Here is a 19,586-nt window from a genome sequence, read left to right as displayed (position 1 = left end):
CGTTTCTCATGATGTACTCTGCATAGAAGTTAAATAAGCAGGGTGACAATATACAGCCTTGACGTACTCCTTTTCCTATTTGGAACCAGTCTGTTGTTCCATGTCCAGTTCTAACTGTTGCTTCCTGACCTGCATACAGGTTTCTCAAGAGGCAGGTCAGGTGGTCTGATATTCCCATCTCTTTAAGAATTTTCCACAGTTTATTGTGATCCACACAGTCAAAGGCTTTGGCATAGTCAGTTTGTTAGAGCCTGCTAAATATTTTTTTTTTTTTTGCATATCTCTATGCTTTTGAAAAATTTACGAGAAAATTCATGAGGAAAACTCAGGAGAAATTAAATTCATAATGTTGGCTAGCCCAGGGAAGATACCTTTTGAAACATTTTCTGTGGTATCTTAAGCCCCTAAATTGGAGGATTACTGATTCTGTCAGTACCAAAACCCATACATTTTTCCCTTTTCACTTTAATTTATAAACTGCTTTTGATGAAATTCAGAAGAGAACATTTATCAGTTGGCAAGGTTTCATAGGTGAATACTATTTAAAAGAGCTTTTCTAGGATTGAGATTTTTCATTGTTATTGTTTTATATAATATTTTATGCACTTCTGATGAAATCCAGAAACTATTAGCAAACTAGCTGTATTTGTGTCTTTAAGAATTATTTTTGAAAAAAAAATGATCTTTGAACTCATTTATTTATATTTTTCTGATTTAAGATATAATTTGTTATTTTGATTTGATGTGTTTTGTTCTTATTCTGAGAAGAATTGAGACATTTTATTTATCTAAATTTTAGGTGGCTTCTAACAGAATTTGTTATGATAAAAACCTCCAGATTTAGGAAATACACAGACACTTTTAAATAATTTTAAAGGTTAAGTATAATGAATCTTTCTTTTTCATATACCTTTTCGATACCAGTAAGTCAGGCCTAATATTATACCATTTATTGCTGAGAACCTGCAATGATGAATATAAGCAATGTAGCATAACACATTGATTTTATGCAGATCATCACCTTTATGTTTTGGGAGGTCTGCTATATTAGTGATATATAAAAACTGATTACTTTTCCCAACATTGCCTAGTAATTGTTTATTATTTTTCTATTAGACAAACAACACAGATCAATATTACTGAGCACAAGACTATGAGGAACATCACTCTAAATAGATTTGCCTCCAACACCAGAGGTGTATTCATTTTAATGATTTCGACAATGTGAACCCAATGACAAAGCTTATTCACTAAGTTAGGGCAAAATTAAGAACTAAAAAAATTCTTTTTTCTCTTCAGTTTATATTAAAAACCTTTTTAAAAAAATTTTATTTATTTTAATTGGAGGCTAATTACTTTACAGTATTGTAGTGGTTTTTGCCATACAGTGGCAATAACTGTACTGCCATACAGTTTTTGCAGAGAAGCGTTTTTAAAAATAATTTTTCACTACAAAGATTTTCTGTTCAGTTCATTAGATAAGATTTACATCTTGTCTTTGACAATTAACTAAGTCCCTTTAGGGAAAAATATTTAGATAATGTTTGATTTCTATCTTCCATTGGAAAATATATATGAATAATTTTTTCTCAGTTTCTCTTAAACTAATTTTAGGGAAATGATGAATTTATTTTATATAGAAAATAGCCTTAGCTATTTTAAGCATCTGCATTAATATGTTTTTCTATTGCAAAGGTATGAATTAGTTATTTATTGTAGATTTGTATTAAGTATATAACCCCAGTAGATCAAAAATTATTTTTGTGTGTATTCCAAAAAGAACACTTTGTCTTACATCAAATGTAATTGATCCTGAAGCAATGTAATCACAATTACTCACTTTCTTAATTGGCCTGCCCAAAATCAGAAAATGGAAACCGATCGACAGTGTTTAAATCAATAGCTTCATAGTAGTGCTAGTGGAGGTAGGGAGATAATGGTAATGGGTAGATCAATTGGTCCTAGACGCCAATCACTGACTGTGCCTTTTGCGTAGTAAATAGCGCTTTTTGCTTAGTGATGTGCTGTATTAGTGTTGGTAGTTCAATAAAAAGGAAGGGGAAAGCAAGAATGGCTGATATTGAATTTTTTCTTCAAAATTTGTTATCCAAATTGGTATATAAAATTGTGGGTAATAAGAGCGTATTTGATAGGAAGCCTTCAGAAATGCTGAGAACATGGATTATGAGCCCTTCAGGTACACTTCTGTTTATAGAAAAGGAACAAGAGTGAATGATCCTACTTTAGCTTCTAGATTAACTCTCTGTATTGTTATAGTTACATAATGCATATATAGACAGATAAAGCTATTATATATAACTGCATAGTTATATGGATACTTGATAAGTATTAGTGTCTCTTTTTTGGCTTTGCATTTTAAATGGTCATCAAATTAAGTCCTTGATTAAATGTGTATAATATACATAAATGTGTCTTTCTAAAAGTAGATGCAGTGCATAAACAGGTCTCACCCTTGTTACCAGCAGATATTAATGTATTGACTAGTATGAAAAATTATATGACTTGGCTCAAGTTAGAGGACTGAGCACTAACATCCACCCCTCTTTTTGCCCCAAATCATTAAAAAGTCAGAAAATACATTCTTTAATAGAAAATGAGCACTAAAAAGAGAAAGAGTGCTATTAGCTGACCAGAAATTGTGAAGAATTATTGGCAGTTAGAAAGCAAATGGGAGCAGATATACAATAACAGAGAAAATAAAAACCACGGAGCAGAGCACTTCTGGGAGAAAACTACTATAATGGTAAGAACAAACCTGGCAGAATCTCAGACACAAAGTGAACAGGTGAAAAGTGAGGGTGAGACAGTGTTAGGGAATTAAAGAACTACTTCCAAACCGCAGTTCCCCAATCCTTCCCCTGGCAGGAGGCAGCATACACATTTAATCAGACCTAAGAATTACCCTGTAAAGAAAGTGAACAGCTAGTTGCCTGGGAAGGACTTTTGGTAAGAATGTGGGGGCCTAAGAGAGCAGCAAGGGTTGAGTTTATAGGAAGGAAGCAGGATGGTCAGAGATGAGATGAAATGCAGTTCTACCCAAGAGAAGGATATTCTCAAGTCATCTACACTAGGATAAAGCCAATCTTGCATCTGTTGGTAGAGAGATAAGGCCATTGCCTACCTGCCTCCCAGCTTCACGACCAGGTAACCGTCATGTCTCACCCACTTAAGAAAACTCCAGCCAGCCCAGCAGGGTAGAGGAGATCCATAGAAATAACACTCACTAACATGTGTGGAGTAGTGCTACATGCTGCACACTGTTCTAAACACTTGGCATTGTGTGTGTTAATTTACTCAATTCTCAGAACATTCCTATGAAGTGAGTAGTAGTAGTATCCCGTTTTAGAGATGAATGAACTAAGACATAGGAAGAAAACTTGTCTAAAATCTTATAGCTAACATGCAGAACTTGTTGTGTTCATTAATCAAACCAAGTCCTTCATTATAAATACAGACAGACAGCTTAGGATGACCAGACTTTTCAAGAAAGGCATCAATTTGAAAGGGAAGGCTTAAAATGACTTACAACGACTAACCAGTCATGAAGGGAGCAGACGATCTGAGAAAGAGACCAGATATCTTTAAAAATTATAACTAATATCTGATTCCAAAGGACACTTTATCTATAAAGCAAGAATTTATTGCTTCCTTTGAGATAGAGTAATTAGACAATTTAAAGTTATTCTTAGGGATTTAAAAACATAATTCCAAAAGGAATTCAGTAGGTGGAAGATAGACTGGACACAGCTGAAGTCTAATTTAGTATTCCATAAGAGGGTCTCAGTGAGTGAAATCAAGTAGAACAGAAGACAAAAAGACAGGGGTGGAAAATATGAAAGAAAAGTTAAAAGAAGCAGTTCATCCAATAGGTCTGGAAGGACAGAAAAGAGACAATGGAGAAAAGAAAGAAATTAGAGGAGAAAATTTTCCCAAGCAAATGAAATGTACAAGCCTTCAGATTGAAAGGACCCATCAAAGGCCAAACGGGGTGAATGTGAACAACCAGCAAAAAGGCCACATTCTGGTAGAAGTTCTGATAGGGAGAAAACCACTTTAGTATCTTCCAGAGAGAAGAAGAAAAGCAGCTTACCTAAGAATGAACAAGAATGTGAATGGAATCAGATTTCTCCTCAATACTGTCATCAGTTCTGGTGACCAGAAGGCAAGGGACATAACCTTGAAATTTTTGAGGAAGCCAAATGGGCATTTTTCAGACCATGGAAAGCAAAGCAATGGAAGCAAAGATTCCATAAGTTTACCCCCCAACGACCTTCTTGAAAGGATTACTCAAAGATACAGTTAGTAAAAAATTTAACCTTTGACAGAGAAAAATAGAATAAAAAAATAGAGAAAGAATTCTACCTGTAAAATCCATCAATATGTAAAAATAATTGTTCATACCTAATGTAAAAAATAAGCTAATGATCTGGAACAAAAAAGTCTCAACATGAACAAGTATGAGGAGGAATGATGGTGTTCTTGTCATGCTTCACAAGAGAATTGACTGATGGCAAAAAGAAGTTTAAATATGGTTTAAAATGTTAAAGCTAACCTCTAAATTAACAGAAATATGATGCTTATAACATCCAAATGATGAAAGAAGCAAAGGAGTGCTTAAAACTTGACTAGTTTAACAAAGCAGGAAAAGAAAAGAGCATAGTAAATAAAAAACAAAATAAGATGACCAAAAGGGGCCACACATACTAGTGATCAGAATTCAGGTCCATAAGCTGATTTCCACTTATATTGGGCTTGTAAAAACACAATTAAGCATATACTATTTATTAAAACCCCACCTAAAAGAGAGTGGCACAGAAAAAATTGAGAATAAAAAAATAAAATGTTTATTTGTTTGTGTTTATTATCAGACATACAGGTTACCAGTCACCACATGAAATATCAGAAGCTTTCTTTTCTAAATCAGAAAAACAAAGTTTTACCCTCTTTCAGCACTTTCAGATTTTTATGGAAGTTCTAGATAATACAAAAAGAGAAGTAAAAATAGTTAGAGGTATAAATCTGGAAAGACACAAGATTATCATTTCTATCCAGCATGTAATTACCAACCCACAAAGTCTTAGAATCAATGAGTTTAGGACAGTGGTATGAATCATTATGTGAAAATCATTAGCATTTCTATGTAGTAGAAATGACCAATTTTAAAACATTATGAGTAAAGTTATTCTGTTTACAAGAACAACAAAAGGAATAATCAGTTAACAAGAAATACATGATACCTATGTGTGAATTTTTTTAAAACCTGAAACTTTCCTGAAGGCCATAAAAAGATGATATAAATAAAAGTAATAAATCTGCTGTATTCCTAAATGGGAGATAGGACTCTCCCACTTGTTAATCTTCAAATTCAGTGTGATTCTGAGCTCAATTCCAGTAAACCTTTCCAAGGACCTAGACAGATTTCTAAAATTCACCTGGATAAAACGATGTCCAAGAAGAGTCAAAACAAAAATTTAATGAAAAAAGCCTTTTTCAATAATAACTTCAAAATATTCTTTAAGGTCACAAGAATATTTTTATTCAGTATAATTCGCTATTGGCACAGGAGTTAGTGAAACAAAACAGAGTTTAGAGATTTTGTATATCATGAAGATGACATTTCATATTAGTGGGGTGAGATTTCATGTCAATTGTGTATGGACCATTTTCTGGAAAAAAATAAAGATACCTTCTTCCCACAGATTACTCCAAAGTAAATTCCAGATGGATTTATTATTTAATCATAAAAACTATAAAAAGTGTTTAGAAATAATATAAACAAAATAATTTTATATCTTTGGGGGCGGGGTGGGCAAAATTCAAGCAAGACACAGTATCCAGAAAGATACAGAGAAAAAGTGACAGGTATGACCGTTAAAACTTTTAAGCTTCTCTAAATATTGAAAAAAATATTGATGTTATAACAGGTGAAAGATGGTTAGAAAGTATTACAGCATTTTTAGCAGATGAAAGTTTAGTTACCAGAATATATAAAGAACTCTCACAAATTTCAATATAAAGGAATCTAATATGAAAGTGGAGAAAGTTTGAGAATAATTCATTTGCTGAAAATGAAATGCAGAGAGCCAGTAACAATAATACATACAACATTGGTAATAGGGAAATTTTAAAAATTCATTCAAATAGGAAAAGACTTGCAAAATTCTTAAATAATTTTAATGCCCGACAAGGAAGGTACAGAAAAACGTGTATTCTTATTTACTGTTTGTGGGATTTCAAGTTGGTACCACTTCTTTTTAGGTCAGTTTGGCAGTATTTATCAAATATTAAATATTCATAAACTAAACTTGTCAACTTAGTGATTTCATTTTTAGGGTGTCAGGCTTGGGGAAATATGGTAGCCTGTGATGAAGAAATAGATCTAAGAGTGTTAAGTAACTTGTTTATAATAGAAAAAATTTGCAAATGGGAATTGTTGGGGGAATGCTTAAACAAATTATGATTACATCCCTATTAGGTATGTAGGTTTTGGGTATCTACTATGCATTAAGCACTAAACTGGGTTGTGATAACTCCTTTAGTCGTCGAAGCTAGCTTAAAAGGTTAAGTGCCATTTTTCTTACTTCATAGATAAGGAAACTTGAGCCTCACAAGTTTCTAGGAATCTGTGAAATGAGATTATATGTAGTCTAAGTATATGCATTACAGTTCTTTGTAGAACAGGTAGAATCTCGTCTTACATTAAACTATGACATCATCTGATCCCTTGTAATTAGACTGTTTAGAGCTACCTCATATTAGTACCTTGTCAATCTGGTAATCTATTAATTCTAATAATTTTACATCTGCCATTTCTCATTTTCACCATTCCCCTATCTATATCAAGACATCTGTGTTTAGCCCCATGTTCAACCAAAGGAGATGAGAAGAAAAATGTGGGTCGGCAAAAAAAAAGAACTATAAGGAGAGAGAAGAGAGCAATTTTTAAGAAAAGGACAAAATATTTAAAAGGAGGATCACAGAAAACTCTGGAGGACATCCTAAATCACTAATATAAATGGAAGTAAATTTTCCCCAAAATAAAGAGGAAACATTCCTTCTTACTCCTTACTAAGCCAAATCTTGCTTAGAAGCTAAGACTGGGTAATCAAGTATTTTATGTACTGATTATATTAATTAGGTTTTGCATTCATTTGTGTGTAACAGAAGCCTGTCTATAGTGACTTCACCACACAGGATGTTGTTTATTATTCTTCTGGTCAGCAGTTAAGAGCAGCTAGACTGTCTCCACATGTCTTCTCTGCATGTCTTCCAGCAGAAGGTCTTTCCAACTTTTTGTTCCATGAACTAATTTCATTAGCAAGTGCCATTCATCCTAGGGGTCACAAGATGGCTTCTGTAATTCCAGGATTCCATCTGCATTCTAGCCCCCTCCCCCAAACAAAGGAATGAAGTGACTGGGAGGGAGGAGCCCGTGTGTGTTGGAAAAGCAAAACTTTCCCAGGAGTCCCCAACAGCCTTCTGTTTAGGCTTCATTGGTCATAACTGGGTCACTTGATCAGTTCAGCTGTTACTAATACAAGAGGCTGAGAGAGACGATGTTCAGGTGGGCACATTGTCTCCCTGAAAAGAATCAGGATGATTTCAGGAAAGAAGAAAAAGAAAAGTATTACTTAGTAAGTGTCTGCCACAGCCGTGTTCCAATTTCATTACATTATTTGCCCCACAAGACCCATTGTGGATGAACTTAACAGCCTTAGTTTTTCATATGTAAATACATGGTAATCATTTTACCAATCACAGAATAATGAATAAAATATAAAATAAGTATAAGAATAAAGTATATAATATACAAATAAAACATAACATATAAATAATAAATATATAATAAAATAAATAAGAATAATAAAATAAAATATGCATTACCAAAAAGTAACAGAAGTGAAACATATCCAGTCAAGCTGAATCATATATATTCATCTCTCATTCATTGGTTGTTGCTTGTGGGGGCATTTCAGAATCACGTTTACCTCCCCCCCACCCCAGACTGAAGCCTGCTCCTTTAACCACCTTGATTTTCATACATGCCTTAGAAGGCAGGTCTACTTTCCCTTCTTTCTGTGCTCTTGCCCCCTTCTCCCTGGGCATCAGTGCCCTAAAGCTGCTTAACCAAGGGGTCTAGGGGTCCTTTTCAGGAGTGTTGGAAAGAAGTCACTTCATCTATAATTTAAAAGAAATCACAAGGGACTCTCTCTTCCGCGTGCGTGCTCTCTCTCTCTCTCTCTCCCCCTCTCTCCCTCCCCCTCCCCACGCACTCCTCCACTCCCTTCTCTTCGAGAGTCTTGGATTATCCTGCTATCTTGTAAATAAAATAGAGCTGTAACACTGAAAAAAAAAAAAAAGAAAAGAAATCACAAGTAAAGATAGTATAGTGTGTGTAATTTAACCCAGTGGCCACAACTCTTAAAATTGTATACATCTTAGTGAAATATTTATACCACATAATCCCGATATGTATTGTATGTGTGTCTCACTATGCAAACGTATTATGTATATACTGAAGTATTCAGTTCAGTTCAGTCACTCAGTCATGTCCGACTCTTTGCCACCCCATGAATCGCAGCACGCCAGGCCTCCCTGTCCGTCACCAGCTCCCGGAGTTCACTCAGACTCACGTCCATAGAGTCAGTGATGCCATCCAGCCATCTCATCCTATGTCATCCCCTTCTCCTCCTGCCCCCAATCCCTCCCAGCATCAGAGTCTTTTCCAATGAGTCAACTCTTCGCATGAGGTGGCCAAAGTATTGGAGTTTTGAAGTATTATGTACAGACAAAAATAGAACTTCAGATGGGATGAGAAAAAAATTAATATAATTGATAGTTTTTTTCCTCAGTGGATTTTCTGCCTCAGTGGAGTGCCGGGTCCTTTCCCACTTTGGAGCACACTTATTTATCTAGTTATTTGAAGCTGGGAGTTTATATTTAACACTAAATTAGTTCATAATATATATACTATCCATTTACTACTTTATCAGCCTCTAAGTATTTCTCTTCATGTGGCTTAGCCTTCCAGTACCTCTACCCGCAACACTTCTATCTTAAGGACTCCATCTGTGCTGTTCTGGAAGAAATATCTCCCTCCCTTCCAGGCCTGATCCATTGGCCTAGTTCTTATGCTCTTAGTCCCAATCTCGTTTACCTGGGCTAACACCTCACTCTGTTTCTTTGTTTTGCACCAACCTCTAATTACTTTGGAGCTGCCTTAAGCATTTTTCTTTTGCCTCTGCATCCTCAGGAAGCCTCTGCTGCTCTCTGTCCCCCGTCTTTCGCTGCCAGTCTTTCCACTGAACTTCAGCTCATTGCATCCTGCATTCTTCCTCCAGTTTGAACTGCATTACTAAGTCAGCTGTTACACATGCTGCTTTTTATTCCTCCCTGCAATGTTTGACTCACACCTTTTCTTCCCAACCACTCTTTTTCCAGTTCTCTTCTGCAAGTTGTACCACTTCTGTTTTTATTTACATGCAGGTGTCCACTTTATCCTTTTTCTTGTCATATCCTCTTTTCCTATGTGATCTTATCTACATACAAGGCTTCAGCCCTTCCCCATATATTCTGGTTGCTTCTAAACTCATGTATACTGCCCTGAACTGTTTTCTGATTGATGATTTGTATTTCCAGTTATCTGTTAAATATCTCTTCCTGGGTGACACAGGGGTACTCAAAATATAGCATGATTTAATCCAAGTCATTTTGTTTAATCCTCTAAACTACTCTTCATTGAAGAAAGTCATCCTTCCAGTCATTCACGTTAAATGGTTCAAGGTCTCTTCCTCCCGTCCATCACTGCATCTGTCCCTTTTAACTCTGAAACACCCCTGTCTTCGGCATTTCCTCCCAGGGAAGCAGCCTTGGTATAGTCAAGTAAAAATATATATATAGAGAGAGAGAGAGCTATATGGCAGCAAACATGATATAGCTGACTTTGGAATAGGATAGACCTCGGTTCAAATCTCAGTGCTACTGTGTTCAGACCTTCATTCTAGTTGTGTGACCTTGGGCATATTGTTTAGCTTGTCTTGGTGAATTAGGGATAACAGAAGGTACCTCTTAGGATCACTGTTAGGACGCACTAAAGCAGCACACACAGTCAGTGCTGGAAACCCCTGCTTGGACTGTTGATTCGTCTCCTTGCTGACCTCCCTGGCTTGAGTTCCTCTTGCACACCACCTCATACAGTGCCGGCACAGTCTATAAAATACATAGGCGATTGTTTGTTTATTTTCCTGTGTCAGAAGGCTCTGGTAGTTTCCTTTTTTTTTTTTTTTCCCATGATACTTTGAAGCACATTGGTCTGAGTTATGAGAATAAAGTAATCTTATACTTTGTCATACAAATCAGGACATTTCAGATAGTGACAGGAGACATGAACTGAACAAGATCCCAGGACAACTGCCATGGAGAACTAGGCCTGCAGCTGTGTATGCTATTCTCTGCAGAGTGTCCCCAGTCTTTTGACACTCCCTCTGCTCACCATTCCCAAAATATAGATCTAGAATCCATAGAATGTCCCTCTCCCTCCTTTTGGAAGTAAACTTACCTCTGCCTCACTCCTGCAGAGTTAACCAGCCCCTCTTTTTGGACTATGATACTTTCCACATATCTCTAACATTGTACTTATCTTTCTGTTATAAACATAATTGAACTCTTTCTCTGTCACTAAACTTGTGAACTTCAAGGGCCAATTTTACTTGTCTTTAAATCCCCAGACACTCAGAGAGTACGTGAGATCAAGTTTATATTCAGTAAATGTTTATTGAATTAATAAATAAATTGGGTTTATTGATTTGCCTTGGGCAATCCATGTGTGAATAATTCAGAATCATTGTTTTCTTTTTAGTCTAGTCCTTACCTTGTTCCATTAAAGAAAATGGCAGCTTAGAAGACTATAGTATATAATAATAGCATAAAATCGAAGTGGATTTTCTTCTCTTTCCTTATATTTTAATATTTATCCCTACCCCACCGTTCAAGAAAGCGTTTCTCTTAACCTTGTGTTTGCTGGGTTTTGGGGTTTTTTTGCTTGCATAGAAATATTTTTATTTACTCTTTGCTTTTCTTCTCTTTATATATGACATTGTTTTTATTGAAGAATAAGTTCATCCATAACACAGAACTTCAGTGTTCAGCTTGATGAATTTTTATGTGTACCACCAAATCAAAGTTTTGAACATCTAGAGCCCTCCAGAAAGGTCTCCCATTCTTCCCCATAGATACCACCTTTCCTATAGAAGTGACTGCAATTCTGTGTTCTCTATCCATGAGTTAGTTTTGGTATCATACAATATGTATATTCGTTTCTGGCTTCTTTCACTCAAGGTTAGGTCTGTGGAATCATCTTTTATGTGTAACAGTAGGGTTTTTTTTTTTTAATTCTTTTTTGTGTGTGTGTGTGTGTGAAATAAAGTTTTATTAAAGTATAAAGGAGATAGAGAAAGCTTCTGACATAGGCATCAGAAGGGGGTAGAAAGAGTACCCCTTTTTTTAATTCTTATGTAATATCTCACTGACTGTATCACAATTCATTTATCCTTTCTATTATCCATGGGCACTTGGGTTTTTCATTTGGGGCTATTAATAATAAAACTGTGATTAATATTATTGTACAGGTTTTCTTTTTATAGTACATAAACACTTATTAACACTTGGTATTATTTTGTTAGCACGCATCTTAACACGGTATGGTCACTCCATTTTATTCTTTATTTAAAAATTGATAGCTTTAAAAAGATATCTTAAACTAAGACTGAAGTGCTCCATTTTGTACACTTTTACTGAAAAGTTGAAGACAAGATGTTCTCTACCAGATAAGCTGCATTAAATGTTCCTCTGGAGCTTCCCTTGTGGCTCAGATGGTAAAGCATCTGCCTACATTGTGGGAGACACAGGTTCGATCCCTGGATCAGGAAGTTCTCCTGGAGAAGGAAATGGCAACCCACTCCAGTACTCTTGCCTGGAAAATCCCATGGACAAAGGAGCCCGGTGGGCCACAGTCCATGGGGTCACAAAGAGTCAGACACCACTGAGCGACTTCACTTCACTCACTTCACTTCACTTATCTACCAGATAAGTTGCATAGATATCCGGTAGATAACTTATTTACCCAGATAAGTTGCATTAAGTACTCTCTTGTAATTGCTCCTTACCTATTTTTAAAAGTTCTATGTCAAATGGCATATTTATCATAACTGCAAATGATAGGCTTTCCAGTTGAGATAACAGATGTATTTCTTTGCAAATAGTGATGAGAAATATTTCAAGCCTTTTTAGCTGTGATATTTAAGGCAAACATCTTATATGCTTTAATTGTACCTGTTTAACTGCATAGTGTTAAGAATGTCTATTTGTTAAGCATTTAGTCAGCTTTAATGTGTTTTTTCTTTAGTACCAAGGATGATTGCTTCAGTGTTAATATTCAGCCTCCTGTTGGAGAACTGCTTTTACCTGTGGCCATGTCAGAGAAAGATTTTAAGAAGGAGCAAGGTGAGAGATCATTACCATTTACTAGAAATTGGCATCCCAGATAAGTGTGCTCATTCCTCTGGCTGAGCTCTAAAATAAATTACCATATGCACACAGCTATTAACAGATGTCAATGTACAATCTTCCAAGTTTTGCTAATGCTGTGTGTTTATAAAGTAGTCTTAAAGGTATATGTTTGTCTGCATCACTGGTATACTTAAAAATTGATTACTATGTCTTTTAAATAATAAATTGATTCTTAATTAACTTTTCAGTCCTGGGAATTTTGGCTTGTCAACCTAATGATGTATTCATGTGTTTTGTATTAGTGAGAATGTCAGGAATTTGGGACTTAGCAGAGTCCCATCACAGTACGTGTTATGTGTATGTATTTCCTTTCACTATAGGACTGTTTTTTTGTGTTCTGCTAATAGTATTTTTCCCTGTTAGAGTGCCCTGTCCTTCAAAATAAAGTCCTAATTGTAGCATTAAAATATTAAAATATCTCTATTTTCTTTTGATCTTATTCTGTATTAAAGAAATGCTATGCTGTAAGGCTGTATCAGAGCTGAAGCAAATTAAAATAAGCAACAAAAAAGAAAATATTTTGTTTTTTCAGAATTTTGAAATTTCATTTTGCGAATGAAAGTGTTAATATCTTGGACTTGACCTAGAGTTAAGCATATTTTATTAAAAATAATTTTCTTCTTATATAAATAAGGGGAAACAACTGCCTCATTCTATGTATTTAATTAAGAATAGCATTTATAAAACCAGGACATATTTAAATAGTATAGTCAGCAATTTTTTAAAGTTTATATGAATCCAGGCTATGTTTTTCTTTGAAAGGAGTTATCAAAGATTCCCTTCATCTTGAGGTCATTAATTCATACCTGTCAAGCTTTCATGAAGTACTAGGTGCACACAAATACCTGAGGAGAAGGGCTTGCTTCCTGGCCCTGCATCTTTATAGTGCCAGAGGTTGGGTGGTTTCACTATGAACCTTTGCAGTTCAGTGTCCAGAAGACCTGTTGTAGAAGAATCTCACAAAGAAACTCAAATAGGACTGTAAATTAATGGTAATCTTTTATTCTTCTGCCTTATTTGTAAGTGATAAAGAGTGACTAAATCCATCTTTGCATTTACTTTTCTTGGAAGTTGGTTATTGCTGTAGAAGAAAGTCCTATCTGTGATTTTATTTTTCCATTGCCAAATTGAATTGATTCTTACATTTGCTATTCTTACCCTTTGCTGGCTAAAGCCTGCCTCTCTGCTTTACACCTGCTCAGCAAACCCAGGTGAGTGGCACACAAGAGCTGAGTAAGCCTTGACACGTTTATTGTGAAGGGGATAGTCCTTTTTCGAAAAGTGCAGCTAAAGTTTCTCTAAAGCAGTAGGTTATTGTATACCTTTTCTCTTCCTCATCTTTGGTTTAGAATATGTACTTGATACTCGATCAAGTTTTTTTGTGCTCTGTTGTGACTGAGGGATTTCTTCCCTGACTAGCCATACAGAACCGTAATCGCGTGAGAGAGGTGTGCTTGGAGAGCAGCTGTGGTCCTCTGTGGAGCTGTTGCCAAAATTCCTTTTTCTTCTGCCATTTTACTTCTATGGTTGTTGATTATTTGTCTGAATAAATCTGGCAGCTGTTTGCTATGTTTAATAGAGCAGAAAGGCTACTCTGAATAAAGCTATTTGAAAATTTGTTTATATGAAGTATTTGTAAATCCTTGCAAGTCTCTTGGCATTTCTGTATCATTCTTTCTGTCTTCCTGAATTCATTCTTTGATACGGGACTTGATGCTGGCAAATTTACCACAGGTTTAAAGAGTCTTTTCAATAGCATCGTTTTAGTTCTAGATTTCAGCTGCTTTGGTAATAGAGGTCTCAATTCTCAACTTTACACATGTATTTGTTTCTTACATCACTCTAGGAAGAGCTTAGCTTATTTTGCAGAAGATACCTAGAAATGACTCATTAACTGGAAATTCTAAATCAGAATAAAAATCAGTTTCCTCAGATTTTTATCAATGCCGGTAAATTTAAGAAATGTCTATGTGTGTCATTACATGCTAGCTTTAACTGGTTTTTCTACTTTAAATAAAATGAATTTATACACTTAATATCTCATTTCACAGGGCATAGATTTCAAGACTCAAGAAATGTATTAACTGTATTAACTAGGATTTAACTGAAGAAATTATAAACTAAAAAAAAAGAATATGGTTCTATTTTTATACTACAGATGTGCATATTTGAAAAATGTGTATAATGTTAATTAAGAATACTTCTGTCAGGTTGTACGTATCAGATTAATATTTTTTAAAGCGAAAACGTTTTGTTTCTGGTATATAGCATGATCTGTCCCTTAGCTCAGTTGTTGCGTTTACAGTTCCATGACCAAACGTGCATTTCTGTAAGGTTGGTGGTCCAAGTGCTAAACAAAAGATTGGTTTAGTCTATATTTTGAAGTTATCCAGAGTATTCATATTATGAGCCTTAACCAGAAGGTGTGTTTGTTTCATTATTATGAATTTTGATCCTTGCAGAATTAGTTCATGATCTAGCTGTGGGATGATTTCAGTACTATAAAGTGAGATGTTTTATTTTTAAACATGTAATTTCGTTTCTTGAAGCAGTTTTAATTGTATGAGACCCAAGGAAAGTGGTTATTCCAAATTTCCCTTCTTATTTGCTTTCTTCTTAAGAATTAAATTGGAAGTCTAAAACATTCAGAAAATTTTTTAGATCTTCTTTTCTTATTTTATTTACATTTCAGCAGTCCGTTACAGCTGATTAACCTAAGTGCTGTCCACTGCCTCACCAAAATGTAAATTTTAATGAGGCAGCATATTCTGCAGTCTTGAGAATTTTAAAATATTCTTCCTATTACCTGACGACCTTCATTAGGTATGAGCAGGCTGTATAGTGGTTAAAGAATGTTTTTGTAGAAGAAACTTTTAATGATATCTTGGCATATTTTTCTTTTTCGTTAATTTAAGAATACCTGATATATTTTCATTTAGGAAAAAATCTCTGGTTTAAGAAACCTAGAATGGTTACTTAATTTTATTATGATTTATGCCTCCATCTTATGGGTTCCTAGCTAGCAAGATGCTAATTCTTTAAATGGTCAGACATTTACTATTTTCTGGCCCTTAACCACCACAAGCAATCATATTTGATGCCCCTTAATTAGAGCACCTTTTTTTCTTTCCAGGTTCTTTTTCCACCTCAGCAATCGAGACAATACATTTGCTTACCATGCTGCTCTCCTAAGTGTTCTTTTGCATGTAAATTAATCTTGATTCAGTTTACACTGTCATGCTGAGTGGTACAAATTGCCTATAACAATAAAATAGCATGAGTTAAAAATAAAGGGGGGTGGGAAGGCAGATTGAATGTGTGCCTTACTTGATAGGATGTTACTTTGCTTTATGCCAATACATTAGCTGACGATAATGAATCTTCTGTTCTGAAAAGCATGGTTTAGTTGATTTTTTTAATTTTACTTCAATGGAGCAGTACCTTGTCTCTTACAGACCAAGTTAGACAAACCATTAATGACAAGAGTGTTAAGGTTAAATATGAAGCAATGCATTCACTTCTCTGAGTGCTATCCATCTTTCCATTTACAGGAGCTTGACAAAAGTACTGGCTTTGTACAACATTTCCTTTAATTACATGCTGCGGGAAACAGGCTTTTAACATAAACATAGTTGCATTCATTTATTCAGCAGTTGCTCTTCAATAGAGCTTAATGGAGAAGGTTTAAATCCTAAATGAGTACACACATCTCTCAGCAGTGTTATGTCAGCAGCCACTGTGCTTTCCTTAAAAGCAGTGTTTGACTGCTTGTGTGGTTTGTAAAGCTTTTGCCTAATATTAAAGTTAAACAGTCTAAGACAGAACATGGTGTCCCCGAGTTTGAAAGTGGTTAGTAAAAACTGTTCTTTGTTAAAGCTAAGTAAGTCTTTTTACAGTGTTAGGCTTTAGTGTCTTCATACTACTAATCATAGGGATTTTTTTAAAAATTTCTGTTAGATTAGCAATAAATAGCAAAATTAAATAACAAAAATTAAAGGTGGGGGGCCTTTTGAGGATACAAAATCAGCTTTTACCTTTTTATAAATTTTGTCAACTATTGTACACATATCAGATGTCTCGAAGGATCATCATTTTAGTAGATACTTTTGGATGTCAGTGACTTAACATCACAGAATCAGATAGATGGCATTTAACATTTATAGCTTTTGTTTTTTTTAAACTGGGTACTTAATTTCAGTTTTTGTTCCAAGTATCTTGTGGGTTATTGAATTTGTCCTTTGAACATTTGTACATAAGATTCTGACATTAACAGCATGCCTTGTGTTAATTCTATATGGTTTTTATTCATGATTTTGCTTTGTTCGTGATCTTTTTTAATTATTATTTGAAATGTCTCTGGGATTTAAATTTTTCCAATTTACATTGTTCCCTTTGTTTTCAGACGTTCTTGCTTCAGAAATTTTGATTATTTTTGTCAGTAACCATAGTTCCATTAACTAGGCAAATACTGTTACCACTCAGTGTAGCTTAGATACTTGTCCATTTTTTAGAACCACACAGCTGTTCAGTGACTTCCAGTTACTGTTGAGATAACTTTGATCCATTATATTGAGACAATTCATCATGTAATGCTGCTAGTTATTCCAGAAACACTTTGGTTTGTTCTCAGGCAGCATTTGGCAAGAGAGATCTTTGAATGAAAAGGAAGGGGGAGAGCTCTTAAATAGTGAAAACTTAATAGTTTATGGAGCCCAAATTAATTGAGTATATTTTAAAGGGACTGAAATTAAAATTTTATCTTTGTGATTCTATGTTTTTATCAATCATAGTATTTAAAATCAGGTTATTAAGAGTGATGTTCAATTGCATTTTTATAGATTTTTCAACACCACTAGGATTTTTTTAAAAATTTAATCAGTTGCAGTTCTTTTTAATTTTATGATAAATTATCTTGTAAATTACATTCTGAAGTGGTATTCTGCTTTAGAAAGTTTTTAGATTTTGACTTAGGAATTTTAAATTGTTTAATATAGTTTTCAAAGAGAAATCAGTAAAAGAGAGCCTCCTTCTGCTCTTACAGGCATGCTCTCTGGAATGAATGAAACTTCCACCACGATTATTGCTGCCCCACAGAATTTTGCTTCCTCTGTGATCCTTCAGAAGATAGTAAATGTAGCCAATGTGGGTGTAGTCCCTTCTGGACAAGATAATATACACAGGTATGTTCACTGACCCGTGATGTGGAGGTAACTTGTATACATGTATAAATATTTGATTTTCAATTCATAATTTTCCTTTAAAATATTAAGTCCTAAACGTGTGTGTGTGTGCGCGCACGCACGCTTATTCGTGTCCCACTCTCCACGACCTCGTGGACTGTAGCCCACCAGGCTCCTCTAGCCATGGAGTTTTCCAAGCAAGAAGACCGGAGCGAGTTGCCGTTTCTTCTCCAGGGGATCCTCCCAACCCAGGGATCAAAGCTGTGTCTCTTGTATCTAATGTCTTGGCAGGCGAGTTTTTTACCAGCTGAGCCACTAGGGAATAACATATCTATGCCCCTTCTTTTTTAGGATAATACATTGGGTTTGGATGGGCTTGATGGGTTTGTGTTTTGTACAGTCTTTAGTACATGTATATGGACTTGCCTGAAAGATGCAGATAGTGTACCTGCATTTTATAATAGCTTGGTGATTTGTAAAGGTATTTGTGTGAGATATGGTTGAGAATTTCTTACTTCACTACAGTCGGTGAATTCCAGGAAGAACTGTTTTATAAAGCAGTGGATTTGAACTTTTTTAACTTAAAAGAGGGGAAGTTTGGGTATAGATTTCTTTTTGACAGCAATCCCTTGAGGCTGCTTCCAGTGACAAGGAACCATTATGGTGTCAAATGCAGCGTCTGTTTCTTACGCCAGGAAGTATCTTCACGCCAGCCATCTAAACCGTGAGGTCCAAGTTATTTGCCCTCAAAGGTAGCAGAAAATGTGATTAGTATGTGCCTTCTTTGTATTTGTACGAATGCTAGTGACTTGAAAGTAAAATAATTACTCCTTAAATAAATATGCAGTGATTACTTAGTCCTCTGTCAGCTTAAGGGAATTCATTGCAAACTATCTTTAATTCCTCTGTCATTCTACTGCCAATGCATACTTCCATCATTACATTTAGGAAATAATTTAAAATCAAAGAGAGTGCCTTCAAACCTTTAGAAATTTAATGTATCTTTTTAAATTAATACAGGGGCAAGAGAGGCCCCAAATAAAGATTTCTGTGGGTTATCTGGGTTTTTTAGACTCAACTCTGCCATTATTGGGCTTTATAACTTCTCCTTATGGGCTTTAAGTTCCTCATCTGTTTGGAAATGGATGGCAGGGAAAAGAAGGTGATTGAAATGACATTACGTTATCTGTGGAAGAACGTTGGACTTCACATCAGAAGAGCTGAGTTCAAGTCTTGATCTGCCATTACAGAGTTGCCTGACTTCACCTACTCATCATGACAGATTGAAAACTGCATGTAGTAGTCACAAATCAAATTTACCCTGTGCCTTTATTTTTTTTTGAAAGGGAGGTCACTAAGTAAATTGCTTAAGATCTGAGCACCTTCCATCTGAGATCTGATCTGCTTCCCTTTCTTTATGTTAAGCCCTGTCATTCTCACATAAGTTGGTGATAAAATAATAAAATGGATAGAAAGTCTTCTTGTTGGTGAGTGAGTGAAGTCGCTCAGTCGTGTCCAACTCTTTGCGACCCCGTGGACTGTAGCCTACCAGGCTTCTCCATCCATAGGATTCTCCAGGCAAGAAGACTGGAGTGGATTACCATTTCCTTCTCCAGGGGGATCTTCCCGACCCAGGGATCAAACCTGGGTCTCCCGCATTGGAGGCAGACGCTTTAACTACTGAGCCACCAGGGAGCTATACAAATACAACTTATCTATCAGTGTTATTCAATAGGGGAAAAAATGAACAGAAAGAAGACTTTTCAGTGAAAATTTTTGATTCTGTGTCTTCCTTGTTTTGTTTTCTTCTTTGAATTT

The 19,586-nt window shown here is 35.3% G+C and overlaps 1 protein-coding gene across 2 annotated transcripts in view; it reads left to right on the top strand.

Annotated features, from left to right (window-relative positions):
- AP3B1 (adaptor-related protein complex 3, beta 1 subunit) overlaps nt 1-19,586 on the top strand; it is a 236,718-nt gene that overhangs the window by 205,237 nt on the left and 11,895 nt on the right. For both annotated transcript variants that reach the window (XM_010847632.1, XM_010847633.1), the window contains exons 25-26: nt 12,425-12,522; nt 17,630-17,768. In XM_010847632.1, the coding sequence (XP_010845934.1) occupies nt 12,425-12,522; nt 17,630-17,768 (237 nt within the window). The remainder of the gene's footprint in view (nt 1-12,424; nt 12,523-17,629; nt 17,769-19,586) is intronic.

Source organism: Bison bison, unplaced genomic scaffold, assembly GCF_000754665.1.
Source record: "Bison bison bison isolate TAMUID 2011002044 unplaced genomic scaffold, Bison_UMD1.0 scf7180017864252, whole genome shotgun sequence".
Taxonomy (NCBI): domain Eukaryota; kingdom Metazoa; phylum Chordata; class Mammalia; order Artiodactyla; family Bovidae; genus Bison; species Bison bison.
The sequence above is the reverse complement of the archived record's forward strand: the minus strand, read 5'-3'. Positions and strand labels throughout refer to the sequence as shown.